Source organism: Mirounga angustirostris, unplaced genomic scaffold (genome assembly GCF_029215605.1).
Source record: "Mirounga angustirostris isolate CCGP_5_RB_7025 unplaced genomic scaffold, mMirAng1.0.hap1 SCAF_3, whole genome shotgun sequence".
Taxonomy (NCBI): Eukaryota; Metazoa; Chordata; class Mammalia; order Carnivora; family Phocidae; genus Mirounga; species Mirounga angustirostris.
This window is the reverse complement of record NW_026991711.1, coordinates 148812152-148827223: the sequence shown is the minus strand read 5'-3', so window position 1 is coordinate 148827223 and position 15072 is coordinate 148812152. Positions and strand designations below refer to the sequence as shown.

Here is a 15072-nt window from a genome sequence, read left to right as displayed (position 1 = left end):
AGAGAGAGAAAAGGGATTTCTTTTATTACCTTGAACTAGACTTATTTGGGTTGCCCCTAGACCTTCACATATTGACTTCCTCTGCCTGGAACTCTACTCCCTCACCTCTTTTACTGGTAATCTTCCATAGAGCGTGAAGGGTTAGTTTAGATATTACTTCCTCCAGAATACACTTCCTGACACCCTTAGCTTTGATTAGGTGCCCCTGCCATGAGCTTTCACATCACCTCATATTTCCCTTTTACTAAATAATAGAGCTTTATTATTTAAAATGGATACTAACTTGCCTGTATCCTCACTAGTATATGTGAGGCTAGGACAGGACACAGGACCAGGGCCCTCATGTTCCCAGCTCCATCTCCAGCTCCTACCCCAATGCTTAACACTGGTTGTTGATTGCCTGCTGAATCAAAACAATAAATCAATGTTAAGAGGCAAAACTGTTGGTTAATGGAGGAAGGCTCTGAAATCAGACTGCTCTGGTATCCACCACTCACAGGTATGTGATTTACACAATATTCTAGGCCTCAATTTCCTCAGCTGTATAATGGGAGAAATAATAGAGCCTCAAGGAGGTAACAAATGAAATCATATATAAAAATACTTAGTTTCTTGCTGTAGAAACTGTTCAGTAAATGTCAGACACTACTTCTTTTATTAATATTGGTATGGTCTGTTGTATTTTTATATATTTTATAATGCATATAAAATTTCATGTTATATGTAGTCAATTCTCATTTTACTTGGTAGTTATGGGGTTTTTTTTAAAGTTTTTATTTATTTTTTTGACAGAGAGAGACACAGCGAGAGAGGGAACACAAGCAGGGGGAGTGGGAGAGGGAGAAGCAGGCTTCCCACTGAGCAAGGAGCCCGATGCAGGGCTCGATCCCAGGACCCTGGGATCATGACCTGAGCCGAAGGCAGACACTTAACGACTGAGCGACCCAGGCACCCTGGTAGTTATGTTCTATAAATTGACTGCAAATACTAAATTAACAGCTGCTGAACTGTAGTTCCCAAGAGGAATACAGAGTTAGGTTCCTGTGAGTCTCCGATCACAACATTTTCATCAACTAATCAATGCATAACTCCTTTTATGTGTATTTCTGTTTAAAGACCCCTTATTTATTATGTGTTATTGGTTTGTTAACATTGAGCTCACAGCCAACAGTACTATAACTCATGCCTGAAAGAAGCTTATAGCACACATGTACTTTCTCTGTAAGGAACATCACAGACTTCTTGGGCATAGGAACACGACAGAGCACTTCAGCACTATAATCGGTGGCTGTCTGAAACAACAAAATAACCAAGGGAAAGTACAAAGCAGAAAAAAAAAAAAAAAAAACTGGTACTAAGTAGAAGACCAAAGGGACACTAAATATGAGAGCAGAAAGAAGGAAGACCATCACCTTGTTTGACTTTAGCTGGGAATGTGAATGTTGTGTAACTCAAATTTTTCACTGCTCTGCACATTTCCATGAATAACCACAAAAGTACTGATTTGGGGGTTACAAATACATTTCAGCAAATAGGCTAATTCACAAATATGGAATCATGAATAATGAGAGCTACTGTCTATGTGTGTGTAATCTATATATAATACATTTCTTTTGATGTAAGTAAGAAAGATTGGATAAAAGAAATTATAGGGAAACCAAATAATTCTGGGAAAAAAAAATCATGAATGCTGTCAAGAATTAAGAAAGTATCCACCCCTGCAGTCCCAGAATCCAAGCTTGCACTAGTGCAAGGCTAGCCCCCTGGGCACCAGGCTAGCACCTTCAGTCTCAGCCTCCAGTTTAGCCCCTATGGCCCCAAATTCCAGGCCTGCTCCAGTGCCAGACTGGCCAGTGTGGTCCCAGTCTAGGCCCACCACAACACTAGGCCAGCACCCATGGACTCAGGCTCTAGTGGACCCAAGGTCCAGGACTGGCTCCTTGGACTCATGCACCAGACTTCCCTCCACCAACATCCATCAACATCCACAAATCAATCATTGTGATACACCACAGTAACAAAATGAAGGATAAAAATCATATAATCATCTCAATAGATGCAGAAAAAATATTTGACAAAATTTAACACCCTTTCATGATAAAAAAAAAAACTCCCAGTTAATCAGATATTGAAGAAATCTCTCTCAATATGATAAAGGCATATTTGACAAGCCCACAGCTAACATCATACTCAGTAGTGAAAGCTGAAAACTTTTCCTCCAAGATTAGGAACAAAACAAAGATGCCCACTCTTACCACTTTTAATAAATACAGTACTGGGGGTTCTAGCCAAAGCAATTAGATAAGAAAAAGAAATAAAAACCATCTAAGCCAGAGAGGAAGAGTAAAATTGTTTGCAGGTGACATGACCTTATATATAGAAAATCCTGAAGACTCCACCAAACCTTTAGAACTATTAAACAAATTTAGTAAAGTTGTAGGATACAAAATTAACATACAAAAATCAGTTGCAGATCTATACACTAATAATACACTATTCAAAAAAGAAATTAAGAAAACAATTCCACTTACAATAGCCTCAAAAACATAAACAAAAAAATCTTAGGAATAAATTTAACCAAGGAGATGAAAGATCTGTACACTGAAAACTGTAAAACACTGGTGAAAGAAATTAAGACACAAAAATGATGGGTAGATATCCCTTGTTCATGAATGAAAAAAATTAATATTGTTTAAATGTCCATGCTCCCTATAGCCATCTATAGATTCAATACAAACCTATAAAAATTCTAGTGGCATTTTTCATAGAAATTGAAAAAATAATCCTATAATTCATATGTAACCCCAAAAGAATGTGAATTAGCCAAATCAATCTTGAGAAAAAAAAAGTCTGGAGACATTATACTACCTTTCAAATTTTGCTATGAAGCTGTAGTAGTCAGAACAGCATGGTACTGGTATAAAAACAGACATTAGACAAATGGAACAGAATGAGGAGCCTAGAAATAAATCCAAATATTTATGGTCAAGTGATCTTTAACAAGCTGTCAAATGAGATATACACTTTGTGTCAAGAACACAAAATGAAGGACAGTTTCTTCAATAAATGCTATTGGAAAAACCAGTTATCCACATACAGAATAATGAAATCAGACCCTATCTCACTCTATAAACAAAAAATCAACTCAGAATGGGTTGAAGATGGGGCACCTGGGTGGCTCAGTCAATTAAGTGGCTGCCTTTGGCTCAGGTCATGATCTTGGGGTCCTGGGATTGAGCCCTACATCAGTCTCCCTGCTCAGTGGGAAATCTGTTTCTCCCTCTCCCTCTGTCCCCCCCCACCACCACTCATGCTTTCTCTCTCTCTCTCAAATAAATAAATAAATAAATAAATAAAAATCCAAAATGGGTTAAAGACTTAACTACACTACCTAAAAACTATAAAACTACTGGAAGAAAACATAGGGGAAAACTTCTTGATATCACTCTTGTCGGTGATTTTTTGGACATGACACCAAAAGCACCAGCATTAGAAGCAAAAACCAAGTGAGACTACATCAAACCTAAAAGCCTCTGTAGAGCAAAGGAAACAATCACCAGAGTGAAGGGACAACCCATGGAATGGGAGAAAATATTTGTAAACCACACATCTTATAAAGGGTTACTATCCAAAATACATAAGGAATTTAAACAACTCAATAGCAAGAAAACAAATAATCCAATTTAAAAATGGGCAAATAAAATAGCCCAGAAATAGACCATGCAAAAATTGTCAATTAATTTATGACAAAGAGACAAGAATATACAATGGGGGAAAGGACAATCTCTTCAGTAAATGATGCTGGAAAAACTGAATAGGAACATGCAAAAGAATGAAATGTCTATTTGACACCATATACAAAAATTAACTCAAAATGGATTAAAGACATGAGGGACTACTGGTTGACTCAGTTGGTGGAGCATGAGACTCTTGATCTCAGGGTTGTGATTTTGAGCCTCACGTTGGGTGTAGAGATTACTTAAAAATAAAATCTAAAAAAAAAAAATGGATTGAGGACTTGAATAGAAGTCTTAAAACTGTAAAACTCCTAGAAAAAAACATAGGCAGTAAGATCCTTGACACAAACTTGACAGTGAGTTTTTGGATCTGACTCCAAAAGCAAAGGCAACAAAACCAAAAATAAAAAAAGTATAAGTACATCAAACTAAAAAGCTTCTGCACAGCAAAGGAAACCATCAGCAAAATGAAAAGGCAATCTATGGAATGGGAGAAAATATCTGTAAGTAATATATACAATAAGGGGTTAATATCCTAAATATATAAAGAACTCACACAAATCAATAGCAAAAAAAAACAAACAATATATTAAAAAGTGGGCAAAGGATCTGAAGAGACATTTTCCAAAGAAGACATGCCAATGGCCAACAAGTACATGAAAAGAGGCTCATCATTCCTAATCATCAGGGAAATACCCATCAAAACCACAATGAGATTTCATCTCACACCTGCTAGAATGGCTATTACCAAAACAACAAGAAATAACAGATGTTGGCAAGATATGGAAAAAAGGAAACCCTTGTGCACTGTTGACGGGGATGTAAACTGGTGCAGCCACTGTGGAGAACAATAGGGAGGTTCCTCAAAAAAGAAAAAATAGCAATACCATAAAATCTAGCAATTCTTCTTCTGGATATCCAAAGAAAATGAAAATACTAATTCAAAAAGATAACTGCACTTCTATGTTCTTTGTAGCATTTTTTTCCCAATAGCTAAGATATGGAAACAGCATAAGTGTTCTTCAATGGATGAATGGACAAAGAAAATGTGTTACACACACACACAATGGAGCCATAAAAAAGAATGAAATCTTGCCATTAGTGACAACATGGATGGACCTTGAGGGTGTTATGCTAAATGAAATAAGTCAGACAGAGAAAGAAATACCTTATGATCTCATTTATATGTGGAATTAAACAACAACAAACCAAGCTCATAGATACAGAGAATGGGTTGGTGGTTGCCAGAGGCAGGGGATGGAGGGTGGGAGAAATGCGTGAAGAGGGTCAAAAGTTACAAACTTCCAGTTATAAAATAAATAAGTTATGGGGACATAATGTACAGCATGGTGACTATAGTGAAATACTGTATTGCATATTTAAGAGTTGCTAAAAGAGTAGATCTTAAAAGTCCTTTATATATATATATATTTACAAAAATATATATAGTAACTATGCATGCTGACAGATGTTAACTAGACTTAGTGTGATGATCATTTTGCAATATATACAAATGTCCAATCATTATGTTGTACACCTGGAACTAATATAATGTTAAATGTCAATTATACCTTGATTTTTTTTAAAGATTTTATTTATTTATTTGAGAGAGAGAGACTGAGAGAGAGAGCACATGAGAGGGGGAGGGTCAGAGGGAGAAGCAGACTCCCTGCCGAGCAGGGAGCCCGATGCGGGACTCGATCCAGGGACTCCAGGATCATGACCTGAGCCAAAGGCAGTCGCTTAACCAACTGAGCCACCCAGGCGCCCTATACCTTGATTTAAAAAAAAAAAAAAAAGCAGAAAGAAAGAAAGAAAGAGAGAGAGAGAGAGAGAGAGAGAGAGAGAAAGGAAGGAAGGAAGGAAGGAAGAAAGAAAGAAAGAAAGAAAGAAAGAAAGAAAGAAAGAAAGAAAGAAAGAAAGAAAGAAAGAGAAAGAAAGAAAGAAAGAAAGAAAGAAAGAAAGAAAGAAAGAAAGAAAGAAAGAAAGAAAGAAAGAAAGAAAGAAAGAAAGAAAGAAAGAAAAGAAAGAAAACCAAATTGACCTACAGAATCAACACAATCCTTCTCAGAATCGGAGATGACTTCTTTGTAAAAATTGACGAACTGATTCTAAAACTCACGTGGAGTTGTATGGGACTCCACAGAGCCACAACAGTCTTGAAAAATAAGAATCAAGTAAGTAGATAGCCTCCCTGGCATCCCAGCTGGCTACTGCTCTGTAGAATGCATAGATTGGGCCACAGCTGAAATGAGTTTGCATAAAATTAATGGGAAACATCTTCCAGGAGCCACACCTGCAAAACATTTTAAACTAAACTCTGCCACTTATGGGAAATAACCAGATAATAGCCCCATGTACTCCCCTTTTCTGGGCAGGAGGCTGACTCCAGATGTGGATGGTGGTAATGGTTGATTGTCAGCATCCACCCCTCCTGTTGGGGAGACAAGGTGGTCTTGGATCAGACAGGTATGTCTAAGGGTTTTGGTTTTATGGAATGCATGGATGAACTGGAACAGAAGCAAACCCTGACAGAATGCCAGGGAACAGTGGGACTGGGTCTAAACCAGTGCTTCTGAGCATGGCAATCACTAAAGTGAGCCATATGAAGCCAGTGGAATATAATCAGATGTGCATTTGGAGCTACTGCCAGTGTCACCAGCAGTACCAGAACTGTGTCTAGTGGAGGTAGGACTAGAACACAGGCAACAACAGGTATAGTCACTCCCAAAATGGCTATCCCCAGAGCACGACACAAACATAGGAAGAAGCTGGAGATAATGCACCCAATAACCCCAGGCCACAACTGGGTGTGGCTGAGGCCAACAAGGAGTTCATGGAGCAGAATGAGGAGCTGTATGATGCACTAATGGACTGTCACTGGTAGTCCCTGTACATTGTATCTTCAGAGAGCCCACCTTGACATAGCCAGGACGGAAGACGAGCCAGAAGAAACAATGTGAGGGAGAAGACAGAATCCTTTTCAAACAAATTATTGCAAGAAGAACTTTTACCTTTTTGGAAATATGATTTTTAAGATGTCAGTAATAAACTGTTCCTTAAATTATGACTATTCCTGCAATACTGCTGTCTTCATTAATAATGAACCATTTCATTTGAGTTTGAAAACTAAGGGACCAATTATTGAAGAGGATTGAACAAGGTTGACATTTGTATTTCTTGGAACAAGAATCATTTACCAGGTAGGGCTACCCACACTCCTGGGGATAAATACAGTTTAGACTTATTAACCAAAGTGGATCATAATATTTAAACAGTTACTAATGCTCAGGTTTAGAAGGCTTCTCAGGTGACAGACATGTAAGCCATTAAGATTACAGTCAGGGGGCGCCTGGGTGGCTCAGTCGTTAAGCATCTGCCTTCGGCTCAGGTCATGGTCCCAGGGTCCTGGGATCCAGCCCCGCATCGGGCTCCCTGCTCCGCAGGAAGCCTGCTTCTCCCTCTCCCACTCCCCCTGCTTGTGTTCCCTCTCTCACTGTGTCTAATAAATAAAATCTTTAAAAAAAAAAAAAGATTACAGTCAGAAAACTGTCTTATCTGCCGTATGTCAAAGAGTGGGCAATTTCATCTGTGGCATTTCAGGTAACCATCTATGTGCAAGCCCTCCAACCCCACTCTTGTGTTTCGTGACCTTAATTATATAAATTCATTAAATAAGTATAAATTTAAAAAAGAGAGAACTCAGGAAACCAGGACTTTATGATTTGGAAAATTCTCAACATATCCAGATTGCAAAAGATGCCAAAATTAAGGGATTCACTGTCAAGTTTGCTGTACAGAGAACACAGAGACTACACAAACTTTTGCTAATATCTCAAAATTTTCTTTGAAGAGGTTAAATGTATGACTCATAGATCTCCTCAAACAACTCAAAAGCCAAAAATAGAAACAGAATTATTTAGGAAAGATCTGTGGAGTAGCGTCTGGGTGATGGAATGAATCTTCTTGACGTACACAGGAGATCCATTAGTTCCTGAAAATTTTATATCAGCAGAAGCACTATCGGCTTTGTCTAAAAGGGATAAAGTACAAAATGAAGAAGCATATTGGGCCCACAAAATGTTCCCGTGGAAATAAGCTGATAATAATACTCAACTGCAAATGTGTGCTACATTTCATGGTGGGGGCTGGGGGTGGGGAGGTGGAAAGGACAACTCAGATGGTGGAGCCGTGAGCCACAGAGAATTATCCACAGACTTTGAAACCAAATGGAGTTTTCCCAGCTGGATTTCGAAGTTGCTTGGGACTAGTGACTTCTTTTTTTCCTTCTACTTTTTTTCCTTTTTTTGAACCGGAACGTCTATAATTGTTACATGCCTGCCCCACCATGGTATGTTCGGAAAGGATAACTTTGTTTCTTTGGTTTCACAGGTCCACATATAGAAATTGTATCCCAGGTTGCATCGTAACCCAGGCCTTTCTCATACCTAATTTAGATGATTTAGATGATGAGATTCAGGAATTCAAACTAATGAGATTAAGGAGGGCTTTGTGACTTGGAGTTGATGTTGTAATGGTTTGACTTTTGGGGACTTTGACATGGTTTAATGTATTTTCTATATGAGACTGAAGTGAATCTTTGAGGACCAGAGGTGGACTGTGGTGGAGATAATGCAGCCCCCCCCCCCAAAAAAAGATGTCCATGACCTAATCCCTGGATTCTGTAAATATATTACCCTTCATGACAAAAGGACTACACAGTAATTTAAAACTAATTTATTATCTAGGGTATGATAAAACAATGAGGCTCATCCAATGACCAAACCTGAATGGATCTAGGAGAGGACGTGGAGTGGGTAAGGTGAAGATTTGGATTTGGAAAATTAGAGGTGAGAAGAAGAGACCATCTCTGTATGGTGGGCAAACCACACTCTCAGGTCTGTTACTGAACCACTGCTCCACTGCAGCTGCTTTAGAGTTCCCTTGGGGGGGCTGGAGCTGTGAAATTAGTTACCACTATGTCATCTCTGTTACTTGGGGATCACTGAGTACCTGTGGGATGATTGTGGAAAGACCCTTGAGGTTCAATTTGTGCTAGTAATTTAATACCACATGGTGGTGAAATCTTTGGCTTTGGTTTAGTAGTCAAGGTTCAAGTCAAAGTCAACGCTGGTATTACTAAGAAGTAGGAAATTTGTTTATTCTTTAATAAAGTCTTCCCTCTCGTTTCCTCACTAAGTATACTGAGAAATTCAAAATCATTCACTGTCTGCCAGTTAGGTGATAATATCTCTGAATTTTGAAGGTGATTATGTCACTTATAATCTCAAAAACAACTTTCACTGCACTGTTCAAAGATGAGAAAATTTATGACACCAACTTTCTTCTCTCCTATGGGAAATTTACAATGTATCTTACACAAGATCAATTCCTATTACTCTGGTGGAGAGCATAACTCTCCAAATTAAGTACTACTAATATGTATCATTTAGTACTTTTTGTGAATAACCTTGTAGTCATTAATTAATATTCTGAATACAAAATTGGCTAAAAAGTAATCCCTAAAGATTCCATTTTGACACTCTAATATCTGAAAAATGGTATAAAAGAATTTTGAGATTACTTTGAACAAATTAGGTCTTTTTTTAATAACGTGAAGGTAAGTTACTATGTCAAGTTCAAGTTCAAAATCTAAATGCTCCTTTTATTAAAACACCACCAATTTATATATTTGTTACTTTTCAGGAAGTAGGGCTGACAAGGGAAGTGAACCAGGGTGCAAAAGGAAATCAAACCATGTAACTCTAGGCAATTCAGAACAGTTCAGAAAGTGAATAAAAATATTACTTGGAAATGTATTGGTGTTGCACCAACTAATATTCAGGCATCCCAGCCTATCCATTAGATAGTAACAAATCTACTTTATAAAGGGTCACTAGTAATCTAGGCAGTCTTGCACAGCAGAAAGCACACAGGACTAGGAATTTGAATACATAAGCTTTAGTTCCAATCCTGCCAGTACGAATTTGGACAAGAAATGAACTCTAGGCATCATTACCAGTATGTAGGGGTGAGGTAAACCCTTTCTAACTTGTGGTTTTTAGCTGTTGGACCATGATGCACATAGATGGTGTTTTCTGTGATTGTCCTGTTTAGGGTTCACTGAGCTTCCACAACTGTACGGTTGCTACATTTTACCGTATTTTGCAACTTTTTGGTTTCAAGTTAGTCTCTCCCATTTTCTCTCTCCTAACTCCTTTTCTTTTACACCTAGATTGACCCAGAGTCACTGAGGCTGTTTATTTTGTAATCCACACCATCACCAACCCCCTGCTTCACCCCCATGTGGTGCTTCAGTTTAGGTGAATTCTATTGCTCTCTAAATTCACTCATTCTTCCTTCTCTTTGTCTACTTTTAATCCCCCTCCAATGAATTTCTGATTTCAGGTACTGCATTTTTTAGCCCTAGAATTTCCACTGAGTCTTTTATTAATTTCCATCCTCTTCTGAAATGTCCATAATTTTCTAGAGTTTTTAACATATTTATCATTGTTACTTAAAGTCCCATCTGCTAAATTGTTTGTGGGTCTGTTTCTATTGACTCTTTTTTTCCCCTTCAAACTATGGGTAGCATTTTCTTTTCTTCCCATCCACACACACACACAGACACACATACATGACATTGTGGATGGAACATTGCAGTCTTTATAGGTGGTGTCATCTTCCTCTCAAAGTAACTGCCTAAAGGAGCAAATGAGTTATACGTGGATCACCTTAAATTTGTGGAAGCTTGGTTTTAGGCTTTGTTAGGGTGGGCCAATGGCTTTGTTCTTCATCCTAGGGCTAATCAGTCATTCTTGGGATATAGTACTTATTCCTAAGGCATAGATCCTCCAAGTTTTCAATGGAAAGACTGGGTGTTTCCAAGCTCTGTCGCTGGGTAACACTCAAACTCCAATCTCATTTTTCCTACAGTAGACAGTAGCTGAAATAACTGTTCAGCTCTTCCAACCTTCCATCTGCTGTTTTCCTTTTGGGCCTCTTGGAGTCTCACTAGAGTAGGGTCATGGTCAGGGTGAGAAAAGGATTTGAGGGGAAAACATTCCTCCCTCCCACAATGTGGCTCCTTTCTTTCCCCAATTTTTAGCCATAATGGCAGTCCCGCCATTCCAGGAAATGAGGGCCCTATTCAGCTTGCATTCTATCCAACAACAGAAAGTAACTTCCAGGAAAAAGGTGGTTCCCCTCTTTAGTAAGAGTCAAATCCCCTCCAGTTTCTGCCTGCTTTTACTAACTTCAGTGTTTTCAAAAAGTTTTTTTTCTTCTTATTTTGTTCATCACTTACCATTATTATCTGATAAAAGCTCTCCTGCCACTACTGGAATTGAAAACCCCTTTTACATTTTAAAATGTCTGATTCTGTGATTTGTAATTGGTGTATTTTAACATCAGGTTCCTTTTGCTCTTTTTGTGTTACTTTTTCTCAAATAACTAACACTCTTAAGGAATTCAGACTTTCAGAGAGGCACCTCTTTGAGGTCATCCTTTTATCACATTATTGCTGGCTCATGTGATTAAAAAACAAAAAGTCACAGAGGGAAACTATAAAGTCCATACACAAACGTGGCACCATATGCTCAAGTTTATTGAAGAGACACAGGTTGCACATTGGAAACTAAGCAGAACACTGTACCAGTTTTACTAACTCAAATCAAGTCAGCAAATGACAAATTTTAGAAGACACACGCTTTGTCTCACCCAATGTGGGTGATCATAAGAGAAGCTAAACAAAGAAAATTACTGTGTTATTAGGTACCAAATTAATTTGATATATATAGCTTCCAAGTTAGTTTAAGATATTTCAAAATGTTTCAAAACTAGTAGGGAATAGGTCATGTCCAGCCTGAAATAAAATGTAGAATGTACCTTTTAGGGGTAAATAACTTCATTTGTATATCCATAACAGAATCCCTCTGTCCTACTAACCAACATTCTAAAAAATTTAAATCTCTGTTTAGATTACGTTTACTAAATTAACAATGACTCTGAAAATTATCTAGGTTTGGTTACATTGTTATATTGCACTTGAGAACAATGACAACAAAAATCAAGGATTTGGTACCTCTCCCAAGAAGTTCATTACATATCAGAAATTATAATGAAATACAAGCATATATGCCTGGGGTTTATTGTTCAAACTAGCCTATCAACAAGTTAAAAGGGCTAATCTCCAAAACACTGTGTATTATTTTATTTGCCATTTTTGATCCTATATTCAATTTCTGAATTTTATATTTTTTTATTTACCAAACTACCACATATACAAACTATCCAAGAGTACATACAAAGTGACATTAAGATAGGTAATGGTCATACACATGTCTTTCAAAAATGACTTATTCTTATCCAAGCTTGGCACTATATTCTGCAACAAAGAAGTGTCTATCAACTAATAGATTGTTTGCCTTATAAAAAGCAGCTGATCTATTATATACTGTACTTTTGCCACTTAAATCTCCCTTGGGGTCATCATTAGCTATCAAAAGTCTTTCACAGCCCTCTTAAGGAAGTCAGTATAAGTATAGTCTCTTTTACTAATACTTTAATTTTCTTGTTATATGAAGTATTGATGAGAATTTACTATGAAGTAGTAGTTTCGTAACAGGTAAAATTGTGGCACTGAAGTTTTAATTGTTTTATACTTCAGAATTATGAAGACCTATATCACAATAATAATAATAATAATAATAATTCATCACAAGAGAAAAGTAAAGGGGGGAAAAAAGAATATCCCTCACACAAATGTTTCTCAAAATATCAATTCTGAAATAAACGCCTACATAAGAAATCGACATTATCAATATTTCTTACCAATATTAAATGCTTTAAATACTCTCTATCTCATTCATATTTTTAAAAACTGATCAGATTATTAAAATTTTACACTCAAAATGGATTTTAATTCTCAATAAATCATAACACAGTAGTATTTAAAATGTTTGAAAATTAAAACAGTTTTCATAGAACTACCATTTGACATTTTAACCAAATACATTCACATGCTGCTTTAGGGTAAAAAGAATCCCAACATTTTCCCAAACATTTTCCTCAAAGAGTAAGCTTCCAAATAATTCTTCTACCATATTTTTGTAGAGATATACATTTTCATTTTTTAAAAGAAAATACTTACTGCTTAAAACTACATTTCATAAAAGGAACTTAAAACATCATGCTTCCAACAACATCCTTCAGTCTCCCATACAAGATTATACAACTTGAGAGAGAGGCCATAAAAGTTTTAGAACAGACTGTGCAAAAGCAAACAGTAACATTTTTTTTAAAAGAGTGAATTTCTAGCCAATATATACTTTCAGGGATGACTACTATTAGGTGGGAAAACAGGTAGTGAAAATTGTCAACTTAGTGACTGTTTGGTGGCAGACCCTAGGATAAAAATATTTTTTCTTAAAAAAACTTTAGACTTACTGGTAATAAAAATACTTATTGCATATGACTAAGATCTTTTAAGCTACTAGTAAAATCTATACTACAAACCTATTAATTTTGAGATTCATTAAAGCTAAATACAGGGTCTTGTCATGTTCTAACATATATAACTCACATTCCTCTGTTTTATGAATACATTCTAGCTTAGCCACTTGTGTAAGGAATTAGAACACAAGACATGGCAAGATAAATTTCAATTATTTTTAAAACATAGAAAAATATTCAATTATTTAAGGGAAATACTTATCACTGCCTAATGAGGACAGCAGTTAAAAACCTACTAAACTTTCAATTTCTAAAGCATAACATGATGTAATTGCACAAAAATAGGTATAATTAAGTCATTCCCAGACCTTGAGGAACTGTAAATAAATCACATATTCCTCTAGAAGAATCATCACCCTACAGGCATATAAAACTACAATGTGCCACCTGTGCAGTTTTTATATAAAAATCCTAAAAAAGTAATTTATGTTAATAAAACTACAAAAGTTTTAAAAGGTTCCCAATAACTTGAATTGCTTATAAAAGTAATTTTTATACATTATTTTGATAGCTGAGACTGGTTTTACACATGATATTGTGCTTAAACTAAGGTAATATCCATGTGAGTAGCATCATGCTATTGTTAGAAGGACCAGCAAGCTACTTTAAGAATTTCAATTCCAAGCATTTCTCATGGGGTTGGGAGGTTGTAATTTGTAAAGATTCCTCATTGATCTTAGCCCATTCTCAGTTAAGTTTTGGAAATATAAGGAAAAATACATATATAGGAAGAAAATAAATTAATCCCAACTAAAAATTCTTGCTCTAAGAGCATACTACTACTAAGCAACTCCATCAAAGAACTAGTCTTTTAACTTAAATGCTTTTTTTTTTTTTTTTGTATTGTAAATAGCCAGACTAAAACAATGGAATACATGGACTTTGGAAATGATTCCCAACTGCATATGGCTTTAAGCATGATGATGATTAGCGGAAATTTATCTATTACACAAAAGAGGCATTTTTGATCATAGAATTTTTAGTATAGGTTGGCTTAAAGGATTTGAAATAGAACCTAAACATACAAATTAAAATGTAAGGAAATGGACTGTGGATTAAACAAAAATAAAAATGTAATAGCACGTACCCATTTTCATATTAAAAATACTGTATCTTTGTTATTACAAGAAAGAATTTGGATGGATCATGCTTTTTTTTTAAAGTTCTACCACATAGGTAATATTAAAATCCAAGTTCATGCAGTTATAAAGTTAGTAGCTTAAAAACTCAACTGTAGTGTAATGTATATTAACAATAAGTTCCTGTACAAAAGATGTGGATCCTAAGGTCCAGATATGGATTGCTTTAAAACAACAAAAGCAACAACAAACAAAATCAACATACAAAATCAGAAACAATAATTCTAGGAGGTACTATTTTATATAAAGTGGTAACTCAGGCACTACCTGTCTTATGTACATTGAAGAACTATCACTTGAAATTTTATTATTTAAATACCTAAAAACACAAGTCAGTGGGTGTGTATTACACGTACGTTTGAACTTAATTATTACAAAAAGTTGACAAATATTGCTCTCGTTTTGTGGTTAATACCAATGGGCACCATCAGCAGTAGAGTCTTGGAATTTTATTCCTTGCGAAAGAAACTGAAACCTGTAACGAAGTCGGTAATTCTAATGGGTCAGGATGTAGCATAACTTAAAAATCACAGTTAAGTTTCTGAGTTTCCTTCACCATTTTCATGAGGTTGAAGCTGTTCCCTTTCTTGTTCTTCTTGAGGTGGCCGGACACGTTTAAAAAAGCCCATCTGTTAGTTGAAGAAAAACGAACATTACTGTCACATCAGTTAAGAAAATTAAAA

At 36.2% G+C, this 15072-nt stretch overlaps 1 protein-coding gene and 1 pseudogene across 2 annotated transcripts in view; one reads left to right on the top strand and one right to left on the bottom strand.

Moving 5' to 3' along the window:
* Positions 1-450: 450 nt before the first annotated feature.
* On the top strand, positions 451-6660 carry LOC123838541 (tRNA selenocysteine 1-associated protein 1-like; annotated as a pseudogene).
* A 4658-nt stretch (positions 6661-11318) lies between these two features.
* ITGAV (integrin subunit alpha V) overlaps positions 11319-15072 on the bottom strand; it is a 95461-nt gene continuing 91707 nt past the window's right edge. For both annotated transcript variants that reach the window (XM_045868390.3, XM_045868392.3), the window contains exon 30: positions 11319-15018. In XM_045868390.3, coding sequence (XP_045724346.1) covers positions 14923-15018 — 96 coding nt within the window. In that variant the 3' untranslated portion in view covers positions 11319-14922. The remainder of the gene's footprint in view (positions 15019-15072) is intronic.